This window comes from Stegostoma tigrinum, chromosome 30 (genome assembly GCF_030684315.1).
Source record: "Stegostoma tigrinum isolate sSteTig4 chromosome 30, sSteTig4.hap1, whole genome shotgun sequence".
Lineage (NCBI taxonomy): Eukaryota > Metazoa > Chordata > Chondrichthyes > Orectolobiformes > Stegostomatidae > Stegostoma > Stegostoma tigrinum.
Window position 1 is genome coordinate 17,363,669 of NC_081383.1, and position 24,994 is coordinate 17,388,662.

Sequence of the window (24,994 nt, forward strand, 5' to 3'; positions counted from 1 at the left end):
AATATTCGTGTAAGTGAGTTCATGAAATAATTTTCTCTCTGTTCTGCTTGGTGGATTCATGCTTTCATTAAATTTTAAGGAGCTTTTTATACACTGCTTGTATTACTGTCTGATAATCCTGGTGCCTTAGGTATAGATTTGGTACATTTCTGAGTATTCTCATTTCTGCAAATTTGGGGTTACAGATTTGTTTCCTTTTGGTGTTTATTTCTCAAGTTAGAAATATTGTGTAAACTGAAGAAGCCAACAAGGGATTCTGATGAAGTCTACAAGGCCATAAAATGTCTGTCTACTTCTCTGAGGCACGGCATGTAATTCTCACCATGAGCAATGTTTTGAGAATTCTAAACATCACAACCAATTGCATACAATGTACTACACAGAAGCAGGTCATTCAGATTTTGCTTTATTTTTAAGATTCATATAAACATCTCTCTTTCTGTGCTTCAGTTAACTATATAAGCAAAAATGTTTTATTCCTTTCACTCCCATGTGTTTATCTAGCTTCCCCTTAAATACATCCTGTGTGAGTTGCCTTAACTGCTACAAGTAATTGAGAGTTCAGTACTCTTAACAAGTCTCTTGGTAGAGCAATTTCTTCTAAATTTGTTACTGAACTGTTGAATATCTTGAATTTATGGCCCCTAGATTGATCTCACCTCACCCCTGACAAGAGATTACAGCTACTCCAAACCTAACCTAAGATACCATCTCAAAATCTTAAGTACCCACTTCATTTCTGTATTTCTAGAGAAAAGGTCCAGGCCATTTCAATGATTGAGTTAAGTATAACCTCTCAGTTGTAGAGTCGTGGAGTCAAAAAGCACGAAAACAGACCCTTCAGTCCTGCTCATCCATGCCGACCAAGTTTCCCAAAATAAGCTAGTCCCACTTGCCCGCATTTGGTTCATATCCATCTAAACATTTCCTATTCACGTACCTCTCCAAATGTCTTTTAAAGGTTGTAACTGTACCCGCGTCTACCACTCGCTCTGGCAGTTCTTTCCTCATACAAACCACTCTGTGTGGAAAAAGGTGCTGCTCTGGTCCCTTTTAAATCTTGCTCCTCTCACCATTACAATATGCCTCCTAGTTTTAAACTCCCCCACTATGAGGGGAAAAACCTTTGCTATTCACCTTTCTGTGCCCATCATGACTTTATAAATCTCTTATTAGGTCATCCCTCCACCTTCTACATCCACAAAGTGTACAATATAGAAAATTTCCTGAAGTGAGTTCAAATTGATTTATTTTTTGTTTGCTGTTTTCCTGTGTCGAAGTCTAAAATGTAGTTTCCAGATCTAATGGCAGTCGCCACAAGAGTATAAAATGTAGGAACAGAAGTAGGCCATTTGGCCCATTAAATCAATGCTGCTGTTCAGTGAGATCATGGCTGATCTGATAATCCTCAACCTTATTTTCCTACCTTTTTCCCTCTATGCTTCTTGATTTCCTTATTGATAAAAAATCTGCCTATCTCAGTCTTGAATAAGTTATTAACTCCGTCTTTTAACCAACTTCTAACCCATGCTGCCAAAGTGGTTTAAAAGTCTCGAAAGTATCTGTCTCTATTATTGTACAAAATGTGGAGGAATGGGATTGTGGGAGATATAGCAGTTTGGATCGGAAATTGGCTTGCTGAAAGAAGACAGAGGGTGGTAGTTGATGAGAAATGTTCATCCTGGAGACCAGTTACTAGTGGTGTACCGCAAGGGTCGGTGTTGGGTCCACTGCTGTTTGTCATTTTTATAAATGACCTGGATGAGGGCGTAGAAGGATGGGTTAGTAAATTTGCAGACGACAGAGGTCTTTGGAGTTGTGGATAGTGACGAAGGATGCTGTAGGTTGCAGAGAGACATAGATAAGCTGCAGAGCTGGGCTGAGAGGTGGCAGATGGAGTTGAATGCGGACAAGTGTGAGGTGATGCACTTTGGCAGGAGTAACCGGAAGGCAAAGTACAGGGCTAATGGTAAGATTCTTGGTAGTGTAGATGAGCAGAGAGATCTCGGTGTCCATGTACACAGATCCTTGAAAGTTGCCACCCAGGTTGACAGGGCTGTTAAGAAGGCATACAGTGTTTTAGCTTTTATTAATAAGAGGGATCGAGTTCCGGAACCAAGAGGTTATGGTGAAGCTGTACAAAACTCTGGTGCGGCCGCACTTGAAGTATTGTGTACAGTTCTGGTCACCGCATTATAAGAAGGATGTGGAAGCTTTGGAAAGGGTGCAGAGGAGATTGACTAGGATGTTGCCTCGTATGGAGGGAAGGTCTTATGAGGAAAGGCTGAGGAACTTGAGGCTGTTTTCGTTAGAGAGAAGAAGGTTGAGAGGTGACTTAATTGAAACATATAAAATAATCAGAGGGTTAGATAGGGTGGATAGGGAGAGCCTTTTTCCTAGGATGGTGACAGCGAGCACGAGGGGGTATAGCTTTAAACTGAGGGTTGAAAGATATAGGACAGATGTCAGAGGTAGTTTCTTTACTCAGAATAGTAAGGGAATGGAACACTTTGCCTGCAACGGTAGTAGATTCGCCAACTTTAGGTACATTTAAGTCGTCATTGGACAAGCATATGGACGTACATGGAATAGTGTAGGTTAGGTGGGCTTGAGATCGGTATGACAGGTCAGCACAACATCGAGGGCCGAAGGGCCTGTACTGTGCTGTAATGTTCTATGTTCTAGCACCACTTCCAGCAGCGCATTCCACACGCCCACCACTCTGTGTGTAAAGAACCTACCTCTGACATCTCCCCTATGCCTTTCTTTATTTGCCTTAAAATTATGTCTCCCTTGTAACAGTCAATTTCCTCCCTGGGAAAAAGGTCTCTGACTATCCACTCTATCTATACCTCTCCATGTGCAGGTTAGGTCGATTGGCCATGCTACATTGTCCAGTAGTGTGCAGACATGTACAGGTTAGGTGGATTGGCCATGCTACATTGTCCCTTGGTGTCTAGGGATGTGCAGATTAGGTGGATTAGTCATGCTGAATTGCTCATAGTGTTCAGGGATGTGCATGTTAGGTGCATTAGCCATGGTAAATGGAGGGTTATGAGATAGGATAGAGGTCTGGGTGGTTGGTCTCTCAGAAGGTCAGTGTAGACTCGATGGGCCGATGGCGCCTCTGCACTGTAGGGATTCTATGATTCAATAATTCTTGCTCAGAAGTGAACAGTACAGCACAGTACAGGTCCTTTGGCCACAATGTTGTGCTGAACTTTTACCCTAAACCTAAGGTCTATATAACCTCCACCACTACCTTTATACTACCATCCATATGCCTATTTAATAGCCGGTCAAATGCCCCTAATGAGGCCAACTCCACTACCCTCTGGCAATACATTCTACACCCCTACCACTCTCTGAGTGAAGAACCTACCTCAGACATCTCCCCGCTATCTACCTGCTTCCACTTTAAAACTGCCACACTAAGATTAGTGTGGCATTGTTTTTAAAATATTACTATTTGTGAATTTGAATTCCGAAGTAGATGAAAGATATAATTTATTTTTTGGTTTTGGAAAAATGTTTTTTTGAAAATGGTTCAGAAAGCCATTTTGAACAGAATGATAGGAACCTTTCCAGGAAGGCGTGTGATGTTACCTAAATGACTGGATGAACTGCCTAGGTAGTTAATAGGTTAATGTTTACAAAGTTGAGTTTTTGTGATCTGCAGAGAAAAATCATGGGCAGTGAAAAAATTGAATTCAAATGTAAGGATTCGTAGCAACACAGGGACAATTTATTTTTGAATAAGTTTCCAGGCTGTCAGAATGGAAAGAAATCCCCAAAGCCATCGGAGCTGGAGAGAAATGAGGATCAAGTCTCTGGGTCTGTTTTTGTACCTCTGGGAGAAATGGAAGCAATGCCCTCTATATAGAAAGTCACCAAAGGAAATGTTTGCAATCTCCATGATAAAAATTAGAGTTAAAATGGGAGTAATACAGAGAAAAAAGGTTAAACTTTTGCTGTTTATGTTATGACCAATTGGTTCGTATAGTTATCTTTTTCTTCTGTGTAATAAACATACGATCTTTATTTCAAGTTCGTGGATAACCTTGTGAGAATATGTTCAGTCATTACCACAGTAACCAAAGCCAAGTTTCATGCTGTGATATGAATTGTCCAGTTGGGATCATGACTTTAGTTTGAATTTAGTTCTTTCCTCTACAGTGCTGCTTTCCTTTTCCAGTATAAGTCCAATATCTGTTAAAATTGCTATTTTGTTTTTGAAATGGTTGAGACCTTTAGGTGTAGACTATAATGTGTAGATCATGGGATAAATTCAGTGGATAAATGTAATTATACAGTTGGGAAATATTTCATTTTTATTGTTTGAATCTTCATTTTTGAATTATGCATTTCAGTTGCTGAAAGAAGAGAAAGCACATTTGTTTCGACTGATTGTAATGCTGTTTCATCCACTGGGTCACTGGCAATCAATGCAAGTTGATGTGGTAAAACTAAATTAGAAATCATTGTTGCAAAACTAAGAAGAAAGGTTATGATGACAAAAAAGTGTTGAAGTTGAGGCAATAAAAACATATTCACCTGTTATGGTGACTGGAATATGAAGAAAATCATATATGTTGATAGTTTTTGAAATGCTAGATTTTAATAATTATCTTAAAAAGAAACTAAGTTTTCAAGAGGAATGAAAACTGATTTGGTTTGTGACGAAGTGTAAGACACGGCGGTATTTGTAGAAATTGGTCATCAATGATCAATTAAAGTAACAGTATTATATATAATTTTTCTCAGAATTAGCATTATTCTTGTGAACTAAATCTGCCAATGAATTGTCTTTGAAGGAATAATAAAAAAGTTCAACATTAATACGAGTGCAAAGTTACAGGAATAGTAAAACTGACAGATTGTGTTAATGTGTAGTGATGAGCGAAAGCCATCCAAAGTAGTTGCAAATCATTTGTGAAATAAGCTCCTTTGCAAACATACGCTAAATCACGTTTGCGGTATTGATCTTCTTGAGGGTTAAAACAAATCATTGTCATTCTTTATGTCTCCCTCTCTTTTAGGTCATGGTGTGCCAAGACTTTGGCAGATAAGATCAATTGTACCCTTTATTCTTCGCCTTTGGTACTATGCACACTTTGATCTTGTGCAGAATGCAGCTGGAAAGTGCCTAATGCTTAAAGTACATTGTGTCATGGACGGGCAGAATTACCAGCACATCCGTCAAACTGATACTGCAATGTATGCTCTGCCAAATATCCAAACCCCATTCTGCTCTCAAGCAACAGAGGTAAGTGTCCATTATGGGTAGGTGCTGCAGGGCTGGCAGAGGTGGATATGGCTTAAGGTTGGACAGAGTGTCTCAATCTCATTTCTAGCTGGCATACATTTTTATGCATTCTTCCATGGGATTTGAATGTCATTGAGGCTAATGTTTGGTGACCATCCTGAGTTGTACTTGACTGAGTGACTTGCTCAACAATTTCCAAGGGTATTTAAGCATTATTCATGTTAGTGAGAGTCTGGATTCATGTTACGCCAGACCAAATAAGGATCCTCCCTGGAGGACCTAAGTAAACTAGAAAGGTTGTTTCGACAATCAGTGATTGTTCTTATGGTTACCATGACTGGAGTACTTTTATATTGCATTCATATTCATTAATTTTGAATTCCACTAGCTGACATAGTGGAATTTGAGCTCACTGTGACCAGAGCAGTTGCATGAGCCCCTGAATTACTAGTCCAATGACATTACTACTGAGTTACCATCTCCCCATACACAACATGTAAATCCTATCCCCTCCCTACCTCCCCACCTGTACTCCCCTCTCTACTTATCTTCTTTTTGCTCCATCTTCGATCCGCCTCCCCCTCTCTCCCTATTTATTTCAGAACCCTCTCCCTATTCACCTCTCTGATGAAGGGTCTAGGCCCAAAACGTCAGCTTTTGTGCTCCTGAGATGCTGCTTGGCCTGCTGTGTTCATCCAGCTCCACACTTTGTTATCTTGGATTCTCCAGCATCTGTAGTTCCCATTATCTCTGACAACATGTAAACTCTCTTCTTTTATAATTTCAATTAAGAGAACGGAAGGTAAAGGAACCCTAATTATCATGCAGCCATTTATTCTGAGAGAAATTTTTTGGAAGTTTAAGATAAAGCATTTTATTAGGGCAGGTAGAATGAAATGTACATATGGATTGTGCTGCGTCGATACTGAGTGTAGAGAAATGACAGCACAGCAGAAGAGATTGGTTCTTATCATTGCTATCCTTCACCATTGGCAGACTCTCTTTATCTTGTATTCATTCATGTTTATTTGAATGATACTAGTGAGGCAAATATATATCGCTTATCCTAATTACTGCTGAAATGCTGTTGGTGAGCTACCCTTTTTAACTGCTGCCATCTGTATGGATTGCAGTTTCTTTGAGGTTTGATGTGGCTTGTTTGGAGATTCCAGAGAGCTGTCGAATGAATCACTTGGACTGGAGACACACAGTTAGGTCAGGTGGCGTGTGGACAGTAAGTTTGCTTCCCTAATGTGAATCAACTGGGTACACATTAACAACAGTCTAGAAGCTAAACTAAGTATATATCAAGGGTTTAAAGTGAGTCATTGAATTTAATTCCCGTGAATGGGCTGCGATAGGATTGAAGCACCCAATTTTGGATTATAGTCTGGAAGTCTACGTTATTGGAAGAGTAACATGATCATTATGTACCTATGACTACAATACCCTGATAACACTGTCATGTGAAACGAGTTGTGTGTGCCAGTATTGTGCTGAGCGCTAGTGGATAAAAAGGGAATTGCAAGCAAGCGATGCACCTGAATACAGGAAAAACTTAATGGAATTGTACAAACAATCTGACTTGCAAGCTTGTAGCTGCTTTTACGTTCCTTGTAAATCTCATTGTTTAAAGAATGCAAAATAACTTGTAATAGTAGAGATTTAAATTTTCCACTGATTTACTAGTTTTAGAATTACCTGAGGTATTTGCTGTAACATACTGGCTAGGTGTTACCAGCTTTTGATCAATTTGTTCACTCCATGTGATATTAAGAAATGGTTGATGTTACTGGATAGGATGAAATCTCTGACAATATTCCAGCAACGGTACTGACAATTTGTATTCTGGAACTAGCCACCTGCCTGAACCAAACTGTCGAGTATAGCCAATAACACTAACATGTTTTCAGTAATGTGGAAAGTTTACTAGCTATATCCTGTCCACAAAAAGCAGGAAAAACCCAGCTGAAAATTACTGCCTCATCAGCAGTGGTGGAAGGTGTCATTGACAGTGCTGTCAGGTGGTACGACTTGGTCACCGATGCTCACTTTGAGTTCTGCCAGAGCCACTCAGCCCCTGACTTCATTACAGCCCTGATTCAAACAAAAAGAACAAAGCAACTGTACTTAGAAGGTGTGAGGTGCGGTGGCTGTCCTTCATGTCATGGTAGCGTTTGAGCAAATGTGACATCAAGGTGCACAACAACTAGGCAGGAATGGACCCCTCCACCCTTGAGGATAAACCATTCATTCTCTTGCATCTCCTCCGCCATTCAGTAGCTAACCTTATCATGGATGCAACTTGACTTTGCTATCCAACCCCCATAACCCTCTACTGCTTGTCAATCAGAAGTTTGTCTAATGAAATCTTGAATATTCAATTGCACACCCTTTACTGCTCTCGGGGGCCCAACCTGCTCAGTTTTTCTCCATAAGATAACCCCTTCATTGCAGAAATCAGTCTGTGAACTGCTTCTGAAGAATTTATTTGCAAGGAAACCAAAATCAAACCCAGTATTCCAGGGTTGAAAAATGTGGAGCTGGAACGTGCAGTTGAGCAGACAAGTCAACGTTTCAGGCCGACCTGTCTGGCCTGCTGTGCTTTTCCAGCTCCATATTTATTGACTCTAGCTTTCGGCACCTGCGATTCTTTCTGTCTGCTAATATTTCAGAAGTGGTCCAATTAAGGTTCTGTACAACTAACAGCATTTCCCTGCTTATACACTCAAATCCTCCTTGAATAAAGACCAAAACATTCTAAATTACTTTTTAAACCTGCGTACCAACTTTGTGATTCATTCAGCAGGACCACCTATTGAGTTCTGCAGTCTCCACTCAAATAATGTTTTTTCTGTTCTTTCTATTGCTCCAGTCAAAGTTCACAAATTCTCAAATTATACTCCATTTGCTTTTTTTTTGTCTTCTCACTTAACCTACCTGAATCCTTATGTACACTGCCCCTTTGACAATTTACTTTTACAACCTTTTTTATCATTGGGAAATCTACCTAATATATTTTGGATCCTTCCATCCAAGTTATGAATATAGACTGGAAATTGTTGAGGCCCCAGCACTGATTCCTGTGACAATCCACTAGTGACAGTTGTAACAGAAAGTAAACCATTTATCCCCAGTGTGTTTCCTAACCAGTCTTCTATTGATACTAATTCATATGTTACCCCTACACAATGAGTTTTTATTTTGTAAAGGAATTTGTTAATGCGGCACATTATCAAATTCCTTTTGGAACTCCAAATACTATGCATCTAAAGGTTTCCCTTTATCTACCTTGCTTGTTACTTTGTCAACTTATTTTTTTCTATAATGATTTCCTTTTCAAAAGATCATGTTGGATTTAGATAATGGATCTTTGTATTTTCCCAAGACAGACATTGGGTTAAGTAACCTGTAATTTTCTGGCTTTTGTTTTTCTTTTTCCTTGATCAGAGGTATTAAGTTTGCTATTTTCCAATTTTCTGGGACTTTTCCAGGATAAGCAGTTTGTGTCTACTATCTCAGCAGCCGTTTCTTTTAACTCCCTAAGATGATTGCCATTAGGCTCAGAGGACTTCTCAGAAAATTATACCAGCTTCCTTGGGCTGTTCACATAGCTGAATTTCTTTTGTCCTTGATACCACTCTTGTAATTCTCTTTAGCAACTTCTCCAATACTTGAACATCTATCCTAGGATGTAGTGCCTAAAATTTTAAACCGTAATGCAATTGAGGCCTTGTCAATGATTTATAAAGTTTTACCATGCCTTCTTTGCTTTTGTAGTCCATGTCTCTGCTGTGTCCAAGGGTCCTGCAAAGGTTTTTTAAACTACCTTCAGTCAAAGATGTGTGTAAAAAGTCAGACCAGCGTTCCTGTAACCATTTTCAAATTTTACGATTTAATTAATATTTCCTCTTTTCCTCCCAAAATGCAGTGCTTCATAATGATTTCCTATTAATTTCCACCTCCCCTCAAACAATAAGTTTTGTTTCGACTCAGCCTGGTTCCCAAAATAAGACAGAAGTTATGCTGTGAAAAATCCTAACAGTTTGAGTTTTAAAATGCATATGATGTTTTAAAGCCTTTTGCTTACTATAAACCATTGAGAATTCCTCAAGTCCCTTTACACTTTTTAAATTCAGATGCTATTTGAAGACAACAATGGAATTTTACAGTCTGAGTGTAACTTTTCTGAGCATATAGTACAACGGTTAATGAAAATTAATCCAGTTCAGACTTGTAGAAAATCTTGAAGAAAATGCCACCATGCAGGAAAATATGTGCCATTGATGCCTGGCCCAAATGAGGCATCAGTTACATATGTAATAGCTGACTCATATCCTTCAAGATAATGTTCAGGTTATGGAGGACTTCCTTCCCTGTCCCAGAATTCTACAATATCATTGTTCATTTAGTGATTTTATTTTTTCATATGTCTAAAATGGTTCAGAGAGCAATTTGAATGCTGAAACTTGATGGGTTGAGCTAGGTTAGCCATTGCAAATAGTGTCAACACTGATAGGGACTGTGATCCAAGCAAGGAATGCAAGGAGAGTGCATTAAGGAGGTCATTCAGTCCACCATGCCTGCACTAACACGTTAAGTCAGCATCTCTATATAGTGCTAATCTCCTGCATTCTCGCCACACACTTGCACATTATTTTCATCCAAATAATTATACAATATCCATTTTCATGCTCAATTGAGCCTCCTTCCACCACACTAGCAAACAATGCATTCCATTGCTCAACTACTCAGAGTGAAAATAGTATTTCCTCATTGCTCATTTACTTCTTTTGTAGATCACTTTAAATGTGTGCTGCCGCCTTCTTTTTCCTTTTCCAAGGAACAGTTTCTTCCTCTGTGCTGTCTTCAGCCTTCTCATGATTTTGAATATCTCCATATCTCCTCTTAGCTACCTTCTCTTCAAGGAGAACAGATCCAACTTCTTCAATCTATCCTAATAACTGAAGTTCTTTTATCCCTGAAACTATTCTTGTAAATTGCTTCTGAAGTTCATCTAATGCATTCACATCCTTCCTACGTTGTGGCACCTAGAACTATTCACAATACTCCAACTGAGGTCTAACAAGTATCCTATGTAAATTTGACATAACCTCCTTTGCTGTTGTGCTCTGCGCCTCTATTAATAAAGCTGAGGAAACAGTATGCTTTGCTTACTGCTGTGCCTACCTTCACTTTCAGTGATCTGTGCACATATGCACCCAGGTCCCTCTGCTCCTGCACCAACCGACTTAGAATTCTACTCCCTAATTTATTTTGCCTTTCTATGTTGTTCTTATCAAAATGCATCACCTCACACTTTTCTTCACTGAAACTCGTCTGCTAACTATTTGTCCACTGCACCAACTTGTGTATGTCCTTTTTGAAGTTCCATACCTTCCTCTTCACAGTTTACAATTCTTCCACATTTTGTGGAATCTGCAAACTTTTAAACTGTTCCCTGACCCCACTGCCAGAATCTAGATAGATATTGAAGCATCAAACTCCAGCAGCATTGGCAATTAGCCAGCTTTGTGCTTCAGAACACACCAGGCAGTTGAATTCTTTTCAAAGTGGCCTATTGAAAAAAAATACATCAGGATCTAAACTCATCTCTGGAGTAATTGTTGCTGATTTGGAGGAGAGAATCTTAGGCCACAGTTTAAGAATCCCTACCTTAAAGAGACACACCACCACTTCAGCAGTAACCTGAAATATTGTTCACTCTCTGTACAATGCGCTTCTCTGGAGAAATCCTCCAACAAACAAATCCTGTGTAGATGTATGATATTTACCCTTTTAAGTAAGTGTAAAAAAATTCATTTTCTGCCTGTTTCTTGGATGTGAGAATAGATGTAGCTACACTTCAGTTGGCCTCACCAAAGCATAGACACAAGACAAATGACTTTAAAACAACACATCTATGAATCTGTATCAAAGTAATATAGTGCAGTGTTTGTCCTTGTCATTTCACTTGGAACATTGCCATGGTAAATTTGCTTGTTTTAAAAATTCTTTCATGGGATGTGGGTGTTGCTGACAAGGCCAGCATTTGTTGCTTAACTCTAATTACCCTTGAAATAAGACAAGCTGAGCCATTTCAGGGGCCAATGAAGAAGCAGCTACATTGCTGTGGATCTGGACTCAGATGTAGCCAGACCTGGTATTGATAGGAAACTTTTCTTCCCTAAATTGCTTTTAGTGAACCAGATAGACTTTTATGAAAATCGATAACAGTTTCATGGCACTATTACTGAGACTAGCTTTATATAGCAGATTTATTTTTGTTTAATTTTTTTTGTTCCAGATTTATTAATTGAATTTAAATGCCACCAGGTACCGTGGTGGGATTTGATCCCATGTCTGCAGAGTATTATTCTAGATTTCTGATTACTTGTCCAGTGCCAGCCATTTCTTCGATCTTTCATGTTGAATTTGTAGTTTAAATGTTTTTGCGTGTTTAAAGAAACTGATCTGGTTTATTCATATTTTTACTCTGCAAAGCCCAAGCATAATCTAAAAAATGATTCTATTATTCATGTACTTCACTTGCAAAAATATGCATCAAATAAGGAATGCAATAGGTACAGTAAATTGACAGTAACTAAAGCATCAACCACTGTAATGGTATCTCAAAAAACGATTATTACAAAAGAAAGGTATAAAGATGCTGAGAGGAAAAATATAAAGTGAGAAGTAGTTTCAATATGTAGTGAATGATAAAATATATTTAACAAGTATGGCCCTACTATGTAGGATTTCTAGGTACTGACTTTTCAATCTTGATATCCGGCTAGAGTACTTCTATAATGATAAAAATGTAGAAAAGAGGAGCAATATCCGGCACTTACGCCGTTCGACCCTTCAGTCCTGCTCTGCCATTCGTTATGATTGTGGCTGATTGAATTGGACATTCGCCTGTTCCCACTATTCCCCCCCCGCCCCCAAATCCTTTGATCCCTTTAGCCCTGAGTGCTGTACCAAACTCCTTGAAATCGTCCATCGCATCTGTCTTTGAGCCAGCAAATATAAGGCATGCTCGAGAAGTTACATTTGTTCTGTTTTAGCAGAGTGCATGATTGAGATGCAGTCTTTTGCATAAAATAGTAAGAGATCCTGACTGCCATCTTGAGAGCAATAAATTTACAAGAAAGAAGACTAGAAGAGTTTTGGTGATCTGGCTGACAGTTGCAATTCAACCAGCAATTTAATAATAGATGATCTGGTCACTCATCTCATCGCTGCTTGTGGAACTTTGTTACATGAAAATTAACTGTCATATTTCCTAAATTATAACAGTGACTTTCAAACAAAGTGTTTTGGGATATCCAAAGGCTGTGCAAGTCCTCAAGGGAAGGACGTCATAACATAATCGTGTTTTGACTTTCAAAATGTGTTCGTGTTTCCACGTAATATTATGCTTTATAATAATTCAAACATATTTTGATTAATTTTCTTGAGTTTGCGTTTTGAGGTTTTGACAATCATACCTTCAGTTGCATCAGTCCAAAGGACATCACTTTGATCTCTGCCTGAATAGATTTTCCGGCTAACTAATCGTGTATTTTAATAGCTGTTTCTTGTGACTATTATTCAATTTTTCATGACTCTCTAACTTTAATTGCAATTTACATTTATTTTTCATCTTCAATGTAGTGAAATATTTGAATACTTTACAAAAGCATTTTTGAACAAAATTTCCTCCATTTATGAAGGGATATTAGGAAAAATGATCAAAGTCTGATCAAGGAGCCTCTTTAAAGAGGAGAGAGACGAAGACCCTTGGGAAAACAATTTAAGTTTGAAGCCTTGGCAAGCCAAAAGCATGGCTACCTGTGATGGAGCAGTGAAAATCAGGATTGCTCAAGATTGGAGGAGTGCAGTGATTTGTCAGAATTGTAAAGTTAGAAGAGATTTAAGATGTGATAAAGATATGAAGTTGGTAGAAAGAATGCAGAAAAAATTATGACCACAGTTCCGAGGATGAAGAATGTGAGTGACTTTGGTTGGAGAAAGTCGGAGTGTTGACTTGGAGAGGAAAAAGATCAAAAGTAGTTTGGTAGAGATCTTTAAATCGTGGATTGTAAACAGCAGACAAGAAACCTTTCCTGTAGGCAGAAGGATCTAGAACCAGAAACAATTTAAGGTGATCGGCAAAGGAAGCTATGATGGCATGAGCAAAAACCTTTGGGTGCAGTTAGATGGTTAGAACGCATTGCCTGAGAATATGATGGAGGGGGGTGTCCAATCATTGGCTTCAAAAGAAAATTGGATTATCTTTCGGAATAAATGTGTATATGTCTTATTCTACAACCATTCCCTGATCTTAAAGTTGGAAGCTAAGCTTAGCAACACTGGACATTTGCTCCTGGATTCTCCATCGTCTCTGATAGTGATTTGAACCAGCCAGCCCACAGAAGGGCATAAACAAGTGGAAAGGGCCAAGTAATTTATATTAATTATTGCTGTGTTATACTTAAAGCCTAATTATGGTCTGCCTTCTGTTCCATTAAAGAACATGAATGTCGTGTTTAATTTTAAAAGTAAAGCTTTGAATGATGTCATGCTTTCCAATGAATCTAGCCATTCTCAAGTAATTTTGCTTCGTTATTTTCGGTTTCTTCTTGCCCTATTGTGACTGGTACCATTTTCTGACCAAAGGCTGTGTGAGTTGTCACCTGATCACTCAGTTCAGCAAGAGTTTTGAAGAGGTATGAAGAAGAAACTTCAATCATCTTTGGGGAGGCCTTGAGATATTTATAATGTCACTGAAATGATAATCCAGGGCTCTAAGCTAATGTCCTCAAAATATTGTTTGAGTCCCAACATGGTAGATGGTGAAATTTGAATTCAGTGAAATCAGGAATTAAAATCCAGTGCAATGCTCACCATGTAACTGTTATCAATTGTCATCAAAACCCATTTGGTTTACTAATGTCCTGAAAATCTGCTCCTCTTACCCAATCTGGCTTGCATGTGACTCCAGACCTATAGCAATCTGGTCGCCTCTAATTGCGTTTGAAATGTCTGAGCAAGCCACTCCGTTGAAGGGTATTTGGGGTGGCAACAAATGATGACTTCGAGTGATGGCCAGATCCCATACTTGGAAAAACAATAAAATCTGCATGCATATTTTTTTAAATTTACCTATGTGCCTTCCCCAGGGCAACCTTGACAAGGCTAAAGGCTGGCTGTCAAATGGAATTGTAGATGTCAGTCTTTGGCCTATGAATCAGCCATTTTTGTCTTGCTAGTGAAAAGCAGAAATGCATATGCTTGTTCCAAATGCATGTTGTAGCTCATATAATGGATCTTCTTTTTAAAAAAATATCCATGTGGGGCATTTCCAAAACTGCAGTGTAATGTTTGGTTATTTTTGCAAATAAACCCCCGAACTTTCTGTTGCGCCTAATTTTGAAGCTCAAGTTTCTAACTTGCAGCTATTAAAATAATCTTTTAGCTTGCATGTCTGTTTTGCTGATTGCATAATCAAGGGTTATTATGCACATTGCTGAAACTGAAGTTATTTGCGTTGTCTTCATACTTTAATCTTTCTACATCTAACATGAGGGAACAATCATGACTGATCCTCTGTCATGGAGAATAGAGAATTAGTTTGATTATTAGTGCAAAATCGATAACATTATTCAAATGATATTACATGTCAACTATTTTGGTTGCATTGTCCTTTACATTAAGTGTCATGATCTTAACAGTCCATTTGATTTAAGCTTAATGTGATTAACCTAAACAATTGGCAACAGCGCACACACAAACAATTGGCACTTTGTTCTTTCAATATTTAGAGATGATCTAATACTTGAATTTCTACTTTGATTTCTGAAAGAAATCCTATGAGGATTATAACGGTGTGAACGTTTTTATTGTTCAGAAACATTTTGCAGAGATGCAGCATCGATTTCAACATTACTGCCATTCACAGCACACCTCATCCGCATTAAATCCTTGGTAGGTTGGGAATGCATCTCTGAACCTCAGGAAAATTTTTTAGCTTTATTTTCCCTCTCTGGAGATCTACGTCTGCCTTGTGGAACATTCTTTGAAGAATTTCCACAATTTCCTTTCTCAGATTTTAGTAAAGATTGTATTATGTTACTATCGACAAAGTAAGACCCTGATTTGCAAAAAGTAACCATTCTCCTTCTGAAACAAAAGCAGGAGTTGCTGGAAAAGCTCAGCAGGTCTGCCAGCATCTGTGAAAGGAAAAGTAAAATCGGTTAACATTTCGGGCCTGGTGAGCCTTCCTCAGAACTTCAGTTCCTTCGGTTTTTAATTCTCCTTCTGAACTTGGTCTGCAAAATCTTAATTATTGGTTTGGATGTGGCAAGGATTAACCAGATGAATTCCTGATGTTATCCTTCTTACCTGCCTGGTTAAGTTTGAAGGGGTAAAATTGATCCCATACGTTGTAACTGTTACTCATGACCTGAGATTTATTCGCTGCTGGAAAAGTATTGGCCTAGATTTCAATTCTGAAGACAGCTGGCATAGAAGCTACTAATGATTAATCTGTGAAATGTGATCATGGGGTAAATTACAAAACAACTATGAAACAAATTTACCTGCCATCAGCACCATTATTACGAGCCACCTACCAAATTTTTGAAAATACTGTGTAATTATTGGTACTTTGCACAGTTACCTTGACCTTGACCACGAAGCTGAATCAACTCCCTGGTGATCTCATCATATACTCATTTAGTTTTTGAGTATCTCTTTGCATAGAAACCTAGAGCTCTGCTGATATTGGTACAGAACTATAGCTAAATCTTCTTGTGATTAATTAAACATTTTTCATGTTTAAAGCTTGAGAACCTGCCTTCATACTTGGATACGCAGTTAAAGTTAGGTAAGGCATTTATTCAGCAGGGACAAGATGCGATTTGCTATTATTAGTTGAAACCTGTTCTCCTTCGTCAGTTGAAAAATACAGGGTACCTTATTTGATAGCATTTAGTATTATTTGTTTATGGCATAGATCTTAAGGTAACATCCTTGCTAACATATATAAACATTGTCGTTAAGAGGAATTGTTTAAATATTATTCGCATAATGGAATAATGTTCCAAGAAATGTGATGTATTGCATTGCCCTAAGAAACCAATCAGCGTTTACTTCAGATCATACATTCTGAATAAGTCTCTTTTGTTGAGTTGACAATGTTGGAATAAATTGAAATGCTGGAGATATTGTTGTTGAAGTACATGTTGGGTTCAGGACATGCACATATCCAGAGCATAATGCCTGCACATATTCCATCAGAAAGGACGAAAAGGAGAACTTCTGTAAAATATTTGGAAATGCAAAAACAATAACTTAGTTTCTTGAAATGCATCTGAGCAACTTGGAGGTGTTGTACTGCCATCGGGAAAACAAATTAACAGACTCCTCTTCACCCCCAACATCCGTACCCAACCCTATTATTTGCAGTCTTTACTGAGCTAACTTTTTAGTCATTTGATAATTTTTTTAAAAAATCAGTATTGCTATATAAAGACACACTGAAACTTTTCGTCCTGCATTCATCAGGACAACTTGAGTTTCAGGCCAATTCTAGGCGAAAACTAATATTTAATGCAACCTGGTTTGAGTATGGTCAGTACCTTGCTTGTTGTGAGCAACTGAAGAACATAGAACATTACAGCACAGTACAGGCCCTTCGGCCCTCGATGTTGTGCCGACCTGTCATACCGATCTCAAGCCCATCTAACCTACACTATTCCATGTACGTCCATATGCTTATCCAATGACGACTTAAATGTACCTAAAGTTGGCGAATCTACTACCGTTGCAGGCAAAGCGTTCCATTCCCTTACTACTGTCTGAGTAAAAAAACTACCTCTGACATCTGTCCTATATCTTTCACCCCTCAATTTAAAGCTATGCCCCCTCGTGCTCGCCGTCACCATCCTAGGAAAAAGGCTCTCCCTATCCACCCTATCTAACCCTCTGATTATTTTATATGTTTCAATTAAGTCACCTCTCAACCTTCTTCTCTCTAATGAAAACAGCTTCAAGTCCCTCAGCCTTTCCTCATAAGACCTTCCCTCCATACCAGGCAACATCCTAGTAAATCTCCTTTGCACCCTTTCCAAAGCTTCCACATCCTTCTTATAATGCGGTGACCAGAACTGTACACAATACTTCAAGTGCGGCCGCACCAGAGTTTTGTACAGCTTCACCATAACCTCTTGGTTCCGGAACTCGATCCCTCTATGAATAAAAGCTAAAACACTGTATGCCGCCTTAACAGCTCTGTCAACCTGGGTGGCAACTTTCAAGGATCTGTGTACATGGACACCTAGATCTCTCTGCTCATCTACACTGCTAAGAATCTTACCATTAGCCCTGTACTTTGCCTTCTGGTTACTCCTACCAAAGTGCATCACCTCACACTTGTCTGCGTTAAACTCCATTTATGATGCGTTCAGTTGTATTTAAATTGTGATCTGTGAATGTCGTGCCTGTGTGATATCAATTAAGTAAACCGTGCTTCCTAAGACTGGCTAATCGTATCAAACAACACATCCCTTCAATTGTTCACAACAAGCAATGTATTGACCATACACAACCAGCTCACGTTTACATAACCTGCAGCAGCATCCAAAATTAGATCTGATTCTTCAATTTAAAAATATTTGCCAGACAATCCAGTGTGCGCAAGGAATTGCGCTCGCAGCCTGTTTGGCATTGTCAGTGGGGCAATCAGTGGAGCCCTCTGGAAGCTAGATGCATTAATACACAGAGCCCTGTTCTTTGCAGACAGAAAGTACGTGGACACACTGCGCCTGTTTTGACTCAACAAAATAGGTGACATCCATTTGCTAGTTCACTGGTCAGGGCGTTGCTCTGAGAAATCAGCCAGTCTGCCTGGATTAAAATTCAAACATAATGATGCAGTTAACGATCAACCTCATTAATTGTTCCATACTCTGTGGCAACCCACACTAATCAGATTCCACTTGCTAGTCAGGACACTCCTTTTATGCTGTGTTAAGATTAGTTTTCCCCTTGAATTGGTATTCTTGAGAATTGCCCTGATGAGTGCCAGAAAACCTTTGTTGAAATGTCTTTTTTCAAACATCATGAGAGAACATTTACACAAGAGAAATAGAATTTCAGCCAAAATACAAGCTTGGTATCTGCATATTACAACAATTCAGAGGACAAAACGAGATCAGTCAAATTGTGTGCAAAAGTTTGAAAAGACGACTTAATCTAGTTGGTTTAGTGAAAATTAGAAGTGCAATTGAAGAACTTTACATTGCCACATTGGAATACAATAGTGTCACATCACCAACGCTTCCAGGAATTGGGATGTGGCACTTTATGCATTATTCTTCAAGAAACAGCTGATGCTGTAATGCAGTGTTGCAAAAGGCCTCAAACAAGACAGTAAGCTAATGTCATTGTATGACACTGATTAATACTCTGACCTTCAGAAGCATCTTGCTTTATTTTTATTTACTGAATTCTCCCTATCAGAATACTAAACTAGGTCACTAGTTATTCTCAAAAAATTCTCAAACTGTGCCTCTGGATTTACATTGTAATTGCATCAGTTTGTGTTGGATTAATTAAGCTATCCAGCCTGACATCTGTAATTTCCTTTGGCACCTTTGACCTCTACATATATGCATATGTATGATTATGTTCATTTATCATTATAGCATCCATTTTCAAATCAGATGCTTTGTAGATATTTCTTCAGCTTCTCCACTTACCTAGCTCGGCATTTGGTGTAAATGCAAACATTTAACTATTGCTCAATCTTCTGTCCGTAATTTAATACATCCTTAACTGTGTTGCATAGTCTGTTGAATATTTGTATCATCTACCAGAGGAAGAGGCAGAGTTGAGTACAATTACAACATTTAAAAGACATTTGAACATAAATTGGAAAGTTTTATAGGGATATGGATCAAACAAAGGCAAATGGGACTGGGATAACACGGTGTGAAGCTAGATGAACACAGCAGGCCAAGCAGCATCAGAGGAGCAGGAAAGTTTGATGTTTCGGGTCGAGACCCTTCCTCAGAAATGGGGGAAGGCAAGGGGATTCTGAAATAAATAGGGAGACGGGGCATGTGGATAGAAGATGGATAAAGAGAAGATAGGTGGAGAGGAGACGGACAGGTCAAAGAGGCGGGGTTAAAGCCAGTGAATTTGAATGTAGGTGGGGATTTAGGTAGGGGATAGGTCAGTCCAGGGTGGATGGACAGGCCAAGGAGGAGGGATGAGGTTAATGGGTAGGAGATGGGTGTGGGTCTTGAGATGAGAGGAATGGTTAGGGAGGCGGAGACTAGCTGGGCTGGTTTTAGGATGTGGTCGGGGGAGGGGAGATTTTGAAGCTTGTGAAGTCCGCATTGATACCCTTGGGAACCCTGCAGCCTAAGTCAAATCTGAGATGCTGTTCCTGCATCTTTCAGGTGGCGTTATTGTAGCATTGCAGGAGGCCCAGGATGGACATGTCGTCCGAGGAGTGGGGTTGGGGGGGGGAAAGAGAGTTGAAATGGTTCACGACTGGCAGGCGTAGTTGTTTGTTGCGAACTGAGCGTAGGTGTTCCACAAAGCAGCCCCCAAGTCTCCGCTTGGTTTCCCTGATGTAGAGGAGGCCACAATGGGAACAGCAGATACAGTATATCACATTAACAGATGTGCAGGGGAACATCTGTTTGATGTGAAAAGTCTTCTTACGGCCTGGCATGGGGTTGAGGGGGCAAGTGTAGCGGCAGGTGTACCACTTGCTTCGGCTGCAGGGGAAAGTGCCGAGAGTCGTGGGGCTGGAGGGGAGTGTGGAGTGGACAAGGGAGTCACTGAGAGAGTGGTCCCTCCGGAAAGCAGACAAACGTGGGGATGGAAAACTGTCTTTGTTAGTGAGGTTAGATTGCAGATGGCGGAAATGTTGGAGGATGATGTGTTGGATTTGGAGATCGGCGAGGTCATACATGAGGACGAGGAGGATTCTGTTTTGGTTATCATTGCGGATAGGGGATGTGAGGGATGAGTTGTAGGAAATGTGGGTGATATGGTCGAGGGCATTTTCGATCACTGTGAAGGGGAGTTTGCAGTTTTTGGGAAAAAAAAGGATGTCTGGGATGTTCGTGAGTGGAATGCCCCATCTCAGGAGCAGATGCGGTGGAGGCGAAGGAATTGGGAATAGTGTTTTTACAGGAAGGTGGGTGAGGAGGAATATTCTAGGTAGTAGTGGAAGTCAGTAGGCTTAAAATGGATATTGGTTTCCCGGTGGATGCCAGAGATGGAGACAGAGGGGTCCAGGAAGGAGAGAGAGGTGTCAGAGATGGTCCAGGTAAACTTAAGGTTGGGGTGGAAGGTGTTAGTGAAGTGGATGAACTGTTTGAGCTCCTCATGGGAACACAAGGTGGCGCCGAAACAGTCATCAGTGTAACAGTGGAAGAGCTGGGTGATTGGGTCACTGTAGGTTTGGAAAAGGGATTGTTCCACGTACCCTACAAAGAGGCAAGCATAGCTTGGGCCCATGCTGGTACCCATGGCCACCCACTTTGTCTGTAAGAAGTGGGAGGAATTAAAGGAGAAGTTGTTGAGGGTGAGGAGGAGTTCGTATAAACGGATGAGGGTGTCAGTGGAGGGGGACTGGTTGGGCCTGCGGGACAGGAAGAAACTGAGGGCTTTTAGGCCATCTGCATGGGGACTGCAGGTGTATAGGGACTGGGCGTCCATAGTAAAAATGAGGTGTTGGGGACTGGGGAATTGGACGTTCTGGAGGAGGTGGAGAGCATGGATGGTGTCACGGATATAGGTAGGGTGCTCCTGGACCAAGGGGGAGAAAATGGAATCCAGATGGATGGAGATAAGTTCAGTGTGTCAGGAGTAGGCGGACACACTGGGTCAACCAGGGCAGTGAGGTTTGTGGATTTTGGGAAGGAGATAGAAGTGGGCGGTGCGGTGTTGAGGAACGATGAGGTTGGAGGCTGTGGGTGGGAGGTCACCTGAGGTGATGAGGTTGTGGATGGTTTGGGAGATGGTTTGGTGCTCGGCGGTGGGGTGATGATCCAGGGGGGCAGTAGCAGGTGGTGTTGGAGAGTTGGCGCCTGGCCTTAGCGATGTAGAGGTCAGTGCATCATACTACAACTGCACCTCCCTCATCCGCGAGTTTTACAGTGAGGTCGGAATTGGAGCGGAGGGCTGCATGTTCTGCGGGGGAGAGGTTTGAGTGGGTGAGAGGGGTGGAGAGGTTGAGGCAATCGATGACAATTTGAGATGAAGAGGTCAAGGGAGAGTAGGCGGCTTTGGGGTGGTGTCCAGGAGGAATGGGTGTGTTGGAAACAGGAGAAGGGGTCAGGAGAGGGAGGGTTAGGCTCACTATTAAAGAAATAAGCGGGGAGGTGGAGGCAGCAGAAAAACTGCTCAATGTCCAAACAAGAGTTACAATCATCCAAGTGTGGGTGGATGGGGACAAAGGTCAGTCCTTTACTGAGGACTGACCATTCGTCCTCAGTAAAGGGGAGGCCTGGGGGGATGGTGAGGAGGACTTGGCAGGGCTGGGTGTTATTGTCTTGTCTCGAGATGCTGGCTGTGAAGGTGGTGGGTGGAGTGGTGTTGGCAGTAGGTGGAGCCACGTCGTCGGTGGGCCTCTTGGACACCACCCCAAGGCCTCCTACCTTCCCTGGACCTCTTCATCTCTAATTGTCGAGGAGCTAGAACAGTGCATCCACATCACGAACACGTTCCACCCCAACCTTAAGTTTACTTGGACCATCTCTGACACCCTTCTCCCCTTCCTGGACTTTTCTGTCTCCATCTCTGGCATCCACCTGGAAACCGATATCCATTTTAAGCCTTCCGACTCCCACAACTACCGAGAACATTCCTCCTCTCACCCACCTTCCTGTAAAAAGGCCATCCCCTATTTCCAATTCCTTCGCCTCCACCGCATCTGCTCCTGAGATGGGGCATTCCACTCACGAACATCCCAGATATCCTTTTTTTTCAAGAACTGCAACTTACCCTCCACAGTGATCGAAAATGCCCTCGACCATGTCTCCCGCATTTTCGCAACTTGTCCCTCACACTCCCTATCCACAATGATAAACAAAACAGAATCCCTCTCACCCTCATGTACCACCTCACCAACCTCCAAATCCAACACATCATCCTCTGACATTTCTGCCATCTGCAATCTAACCCCACTAACAAAGACATTTTTGCCTCCCCACCCTTATGTGCTTTCCGGAGGGACCACTCTCTCAGTGACTCCCTTGTCCACTCCACACTCCCCTCCAGCCCCACGACTCTCGGCACTTTCCCCTGCAGCCGAAGCAAGTGGTACACCTGCTGCTATACCTGCCCCCTCAACCCCATGCCAGGCCGTAAGAAGACTTTTCACATCAAACAGATGTTCCCCTGCACATCTGTTAATGTGATATACTGTATCTGCTGTTCCCATTGTGGCCTCCTCTACATCAGGGAAACCAAGCGGAGACTTGGGGGCCGCTTTGTGGAACACCTACGCTCAGTTCGCAACAAACAACTACACCTGCCAGTCGTGAACCATTTCAACTCTTACCCCCCCCCAACCCCACTCCTCGGACGACATGTCCATCCTGGGCCTCCTGCATTGCCACAATAACGCCATCTGAAAGCTGCAGGAACAGTATCTCCTATTTTGCCTGGGAACCCTGCAGCCCAAAGGTATCAATGTGGACTTCGTAAGTTTCAAAATCTCCCCTCCCCCGACCACATCCCAAAACCAGCCCAGCTAGTCCCTGCCTCCCTAACCATTCCTCCCACCTCAAGACCCCCAACCATCTCCTACCCATTAACCTCATCCCTCCTTCTTGACCTGTCCATCCTCCCTGGACTGACCTAGCCCCTCCCTAACTCCCCACCAATTTCACCTTCACTGGCTCTAACCCCATCTCTTTGACCTGTCTGTCTCCTCTCCACCTATCTTCTCCTTTATCCATCTTCTATCCACCTCCCCGTCTCCCTATTTATTTCAGAATCCCCTTCCCCTCCCCCATTTCTGAAGAAGGGTCTCAACCCGAAACGTCAAACTTTCCTGCGCCTCTGATGCTGCATGGCCTGCTGTGTTCATCCAGCTTCACACCGTGTTATCTCAGCTTCGCCAGCATCAGCAGTTTCTACTATCTCTGCAGCAAATGGGACTGGTTAAGTTTGGGATACCTGGTTGGCATGGATGAGTTGGACTAAAGAGTCTGTTTCTTTGCCGTATGAATCTACAACTGTCTGTTATATTTGCAGATCTGCTTGAACAAATGCAGATTTCTCATGTTAGTGCTTTTCCTTTTTCCCAGAACTCCTGAGTTGCAATGACCCATAACGCACAATTTGTGGTAGTTTTTTGGCCGTAGGTGATTGGGCCAAGTTGTTCTGGTACTACCAGATGAAAGCTGTACATTATTTTTCATGCGTTGTCAGACAGCTGAGCCACTGAGAGAAATTTCAACATTGTAAGGCTTTCTGGTTTAAAAAAAACACGATTCCCATAATGCTTTACTTGTGTTGCAAAGCTGATTCAAGAGAAGTGAAAATCATAATCTGCAAAATGCTTTGCACCGACGAATACGTTTGTTGAAGCAATTTACTGCATCCAATTTCCTTTCAGTATTATCATTGCAGTACTGATTTTATTCTTAAACTGCTTGATTTTGGCCAGACACTTCTTTTACATTTTACTCAAGTTTAGACTCCATTGACTTGAGTAGATCCTAAACGCAGGCAGTCACATATCTGCTGTATGTGATGACCATAAATAGAGGTTATAGGTCCATTTAGCTCACTTTTACTTAAAGCAAAAGTCACATATCAATCACTCTTATTTGTTATCGAAAAACAATTTTCGTTCTACGACCTTCTAAGACATGTTCCTCATGCCAGAGACAACAGTACTCCAGCAATCTGTTAATCAAACACAAGTTTCGCTTTTCATTATAGTAAAATATTGAGGATAGTTTTAACCAAACTTGCTAGTGAAATACTGAGATAATCAGATCTGCCTGATTTTTAATTCTGCTAAATTACGTTGGGTGTGTGTAAAATGCCTTGTCAACACGATCACGTTCATTTCCTACCCAAGTAGATTAAATTAATATCACACTTTTGAAATGAAGTATCATTTCTAGATTGTAGTTTCTTCAGTTGTATTTACAAAGAATATTAAACGTTAAAACCTTTCAAAAATAGAAAAAAGACTTTCTCACAATTTTATAGTTTGTTTTATATTTTTCCAATATTTCATTCTTTAAGGCTATTGACACTGCATAATTTTCACGACCAACGATTATGTAACTCTGACTTGCTTCTAAGCTTTATGAATAGTTGAAGGAGAAGCAAGGAACAAATGTCATCCCTTCCTGCCCTGGACACAACTGCCTTCATTTAGTTGCGTGACAATACAGCATCTGCAGGTGGCATATGTCATTCTAGTGCAAAAAGGCTTTCAATTAAGTCTATTCTTTGATGAGGCGATCATTGTTCAAATGGAGGAAGCCTGCAGATAGCTACAGAACAGAAATTTGGGAGTTGGCTCGCATAAATAACAAAGCGAGCATTTGAATAGAGCAGGTAATAGGGGAGGCAAATGGAATTTTTGTCTTTATTTCAAACAGAGTGAAGTATAAAAATAGAGACACCATGCTAAACCCATTTAAGGCACTAGTCAGACCACAGCTGATGTACTGTTCAGATTTGGGCCCCTTATCT

At 40.8% G+C, this 24,994-nt stretch overlaps 1 protein-coding gene across 4 annotated transcripts in view; it reads left to right on the top strand.

The window, feature by feature from the left end:
* The window catches only part of LOC125465862 (protein strawberry notch homolog 2-like), a 156,021-nt gene that overhangs the window by 13,844 nt on the left and 117,183 nt on the right, over positions 1-24,994 (top strand). For all 4 annotated transcript variants that reach the window (XM_048559786.2, XM_048559785.2, XM_048559787.2 and 1 more), the window contains one exon: positions 5,040-5,266. In XM_048559786.2, coding sequence (XP_048415743.1) covers positions 5,150-5,266 — 117 coding nt within the window. In that variant the 5' untranslated portion in view covers positions 5,040-5,149. The remainder of the gene's footprint in view (positions 1-5,039; positions 5,267-24,994) is intronic.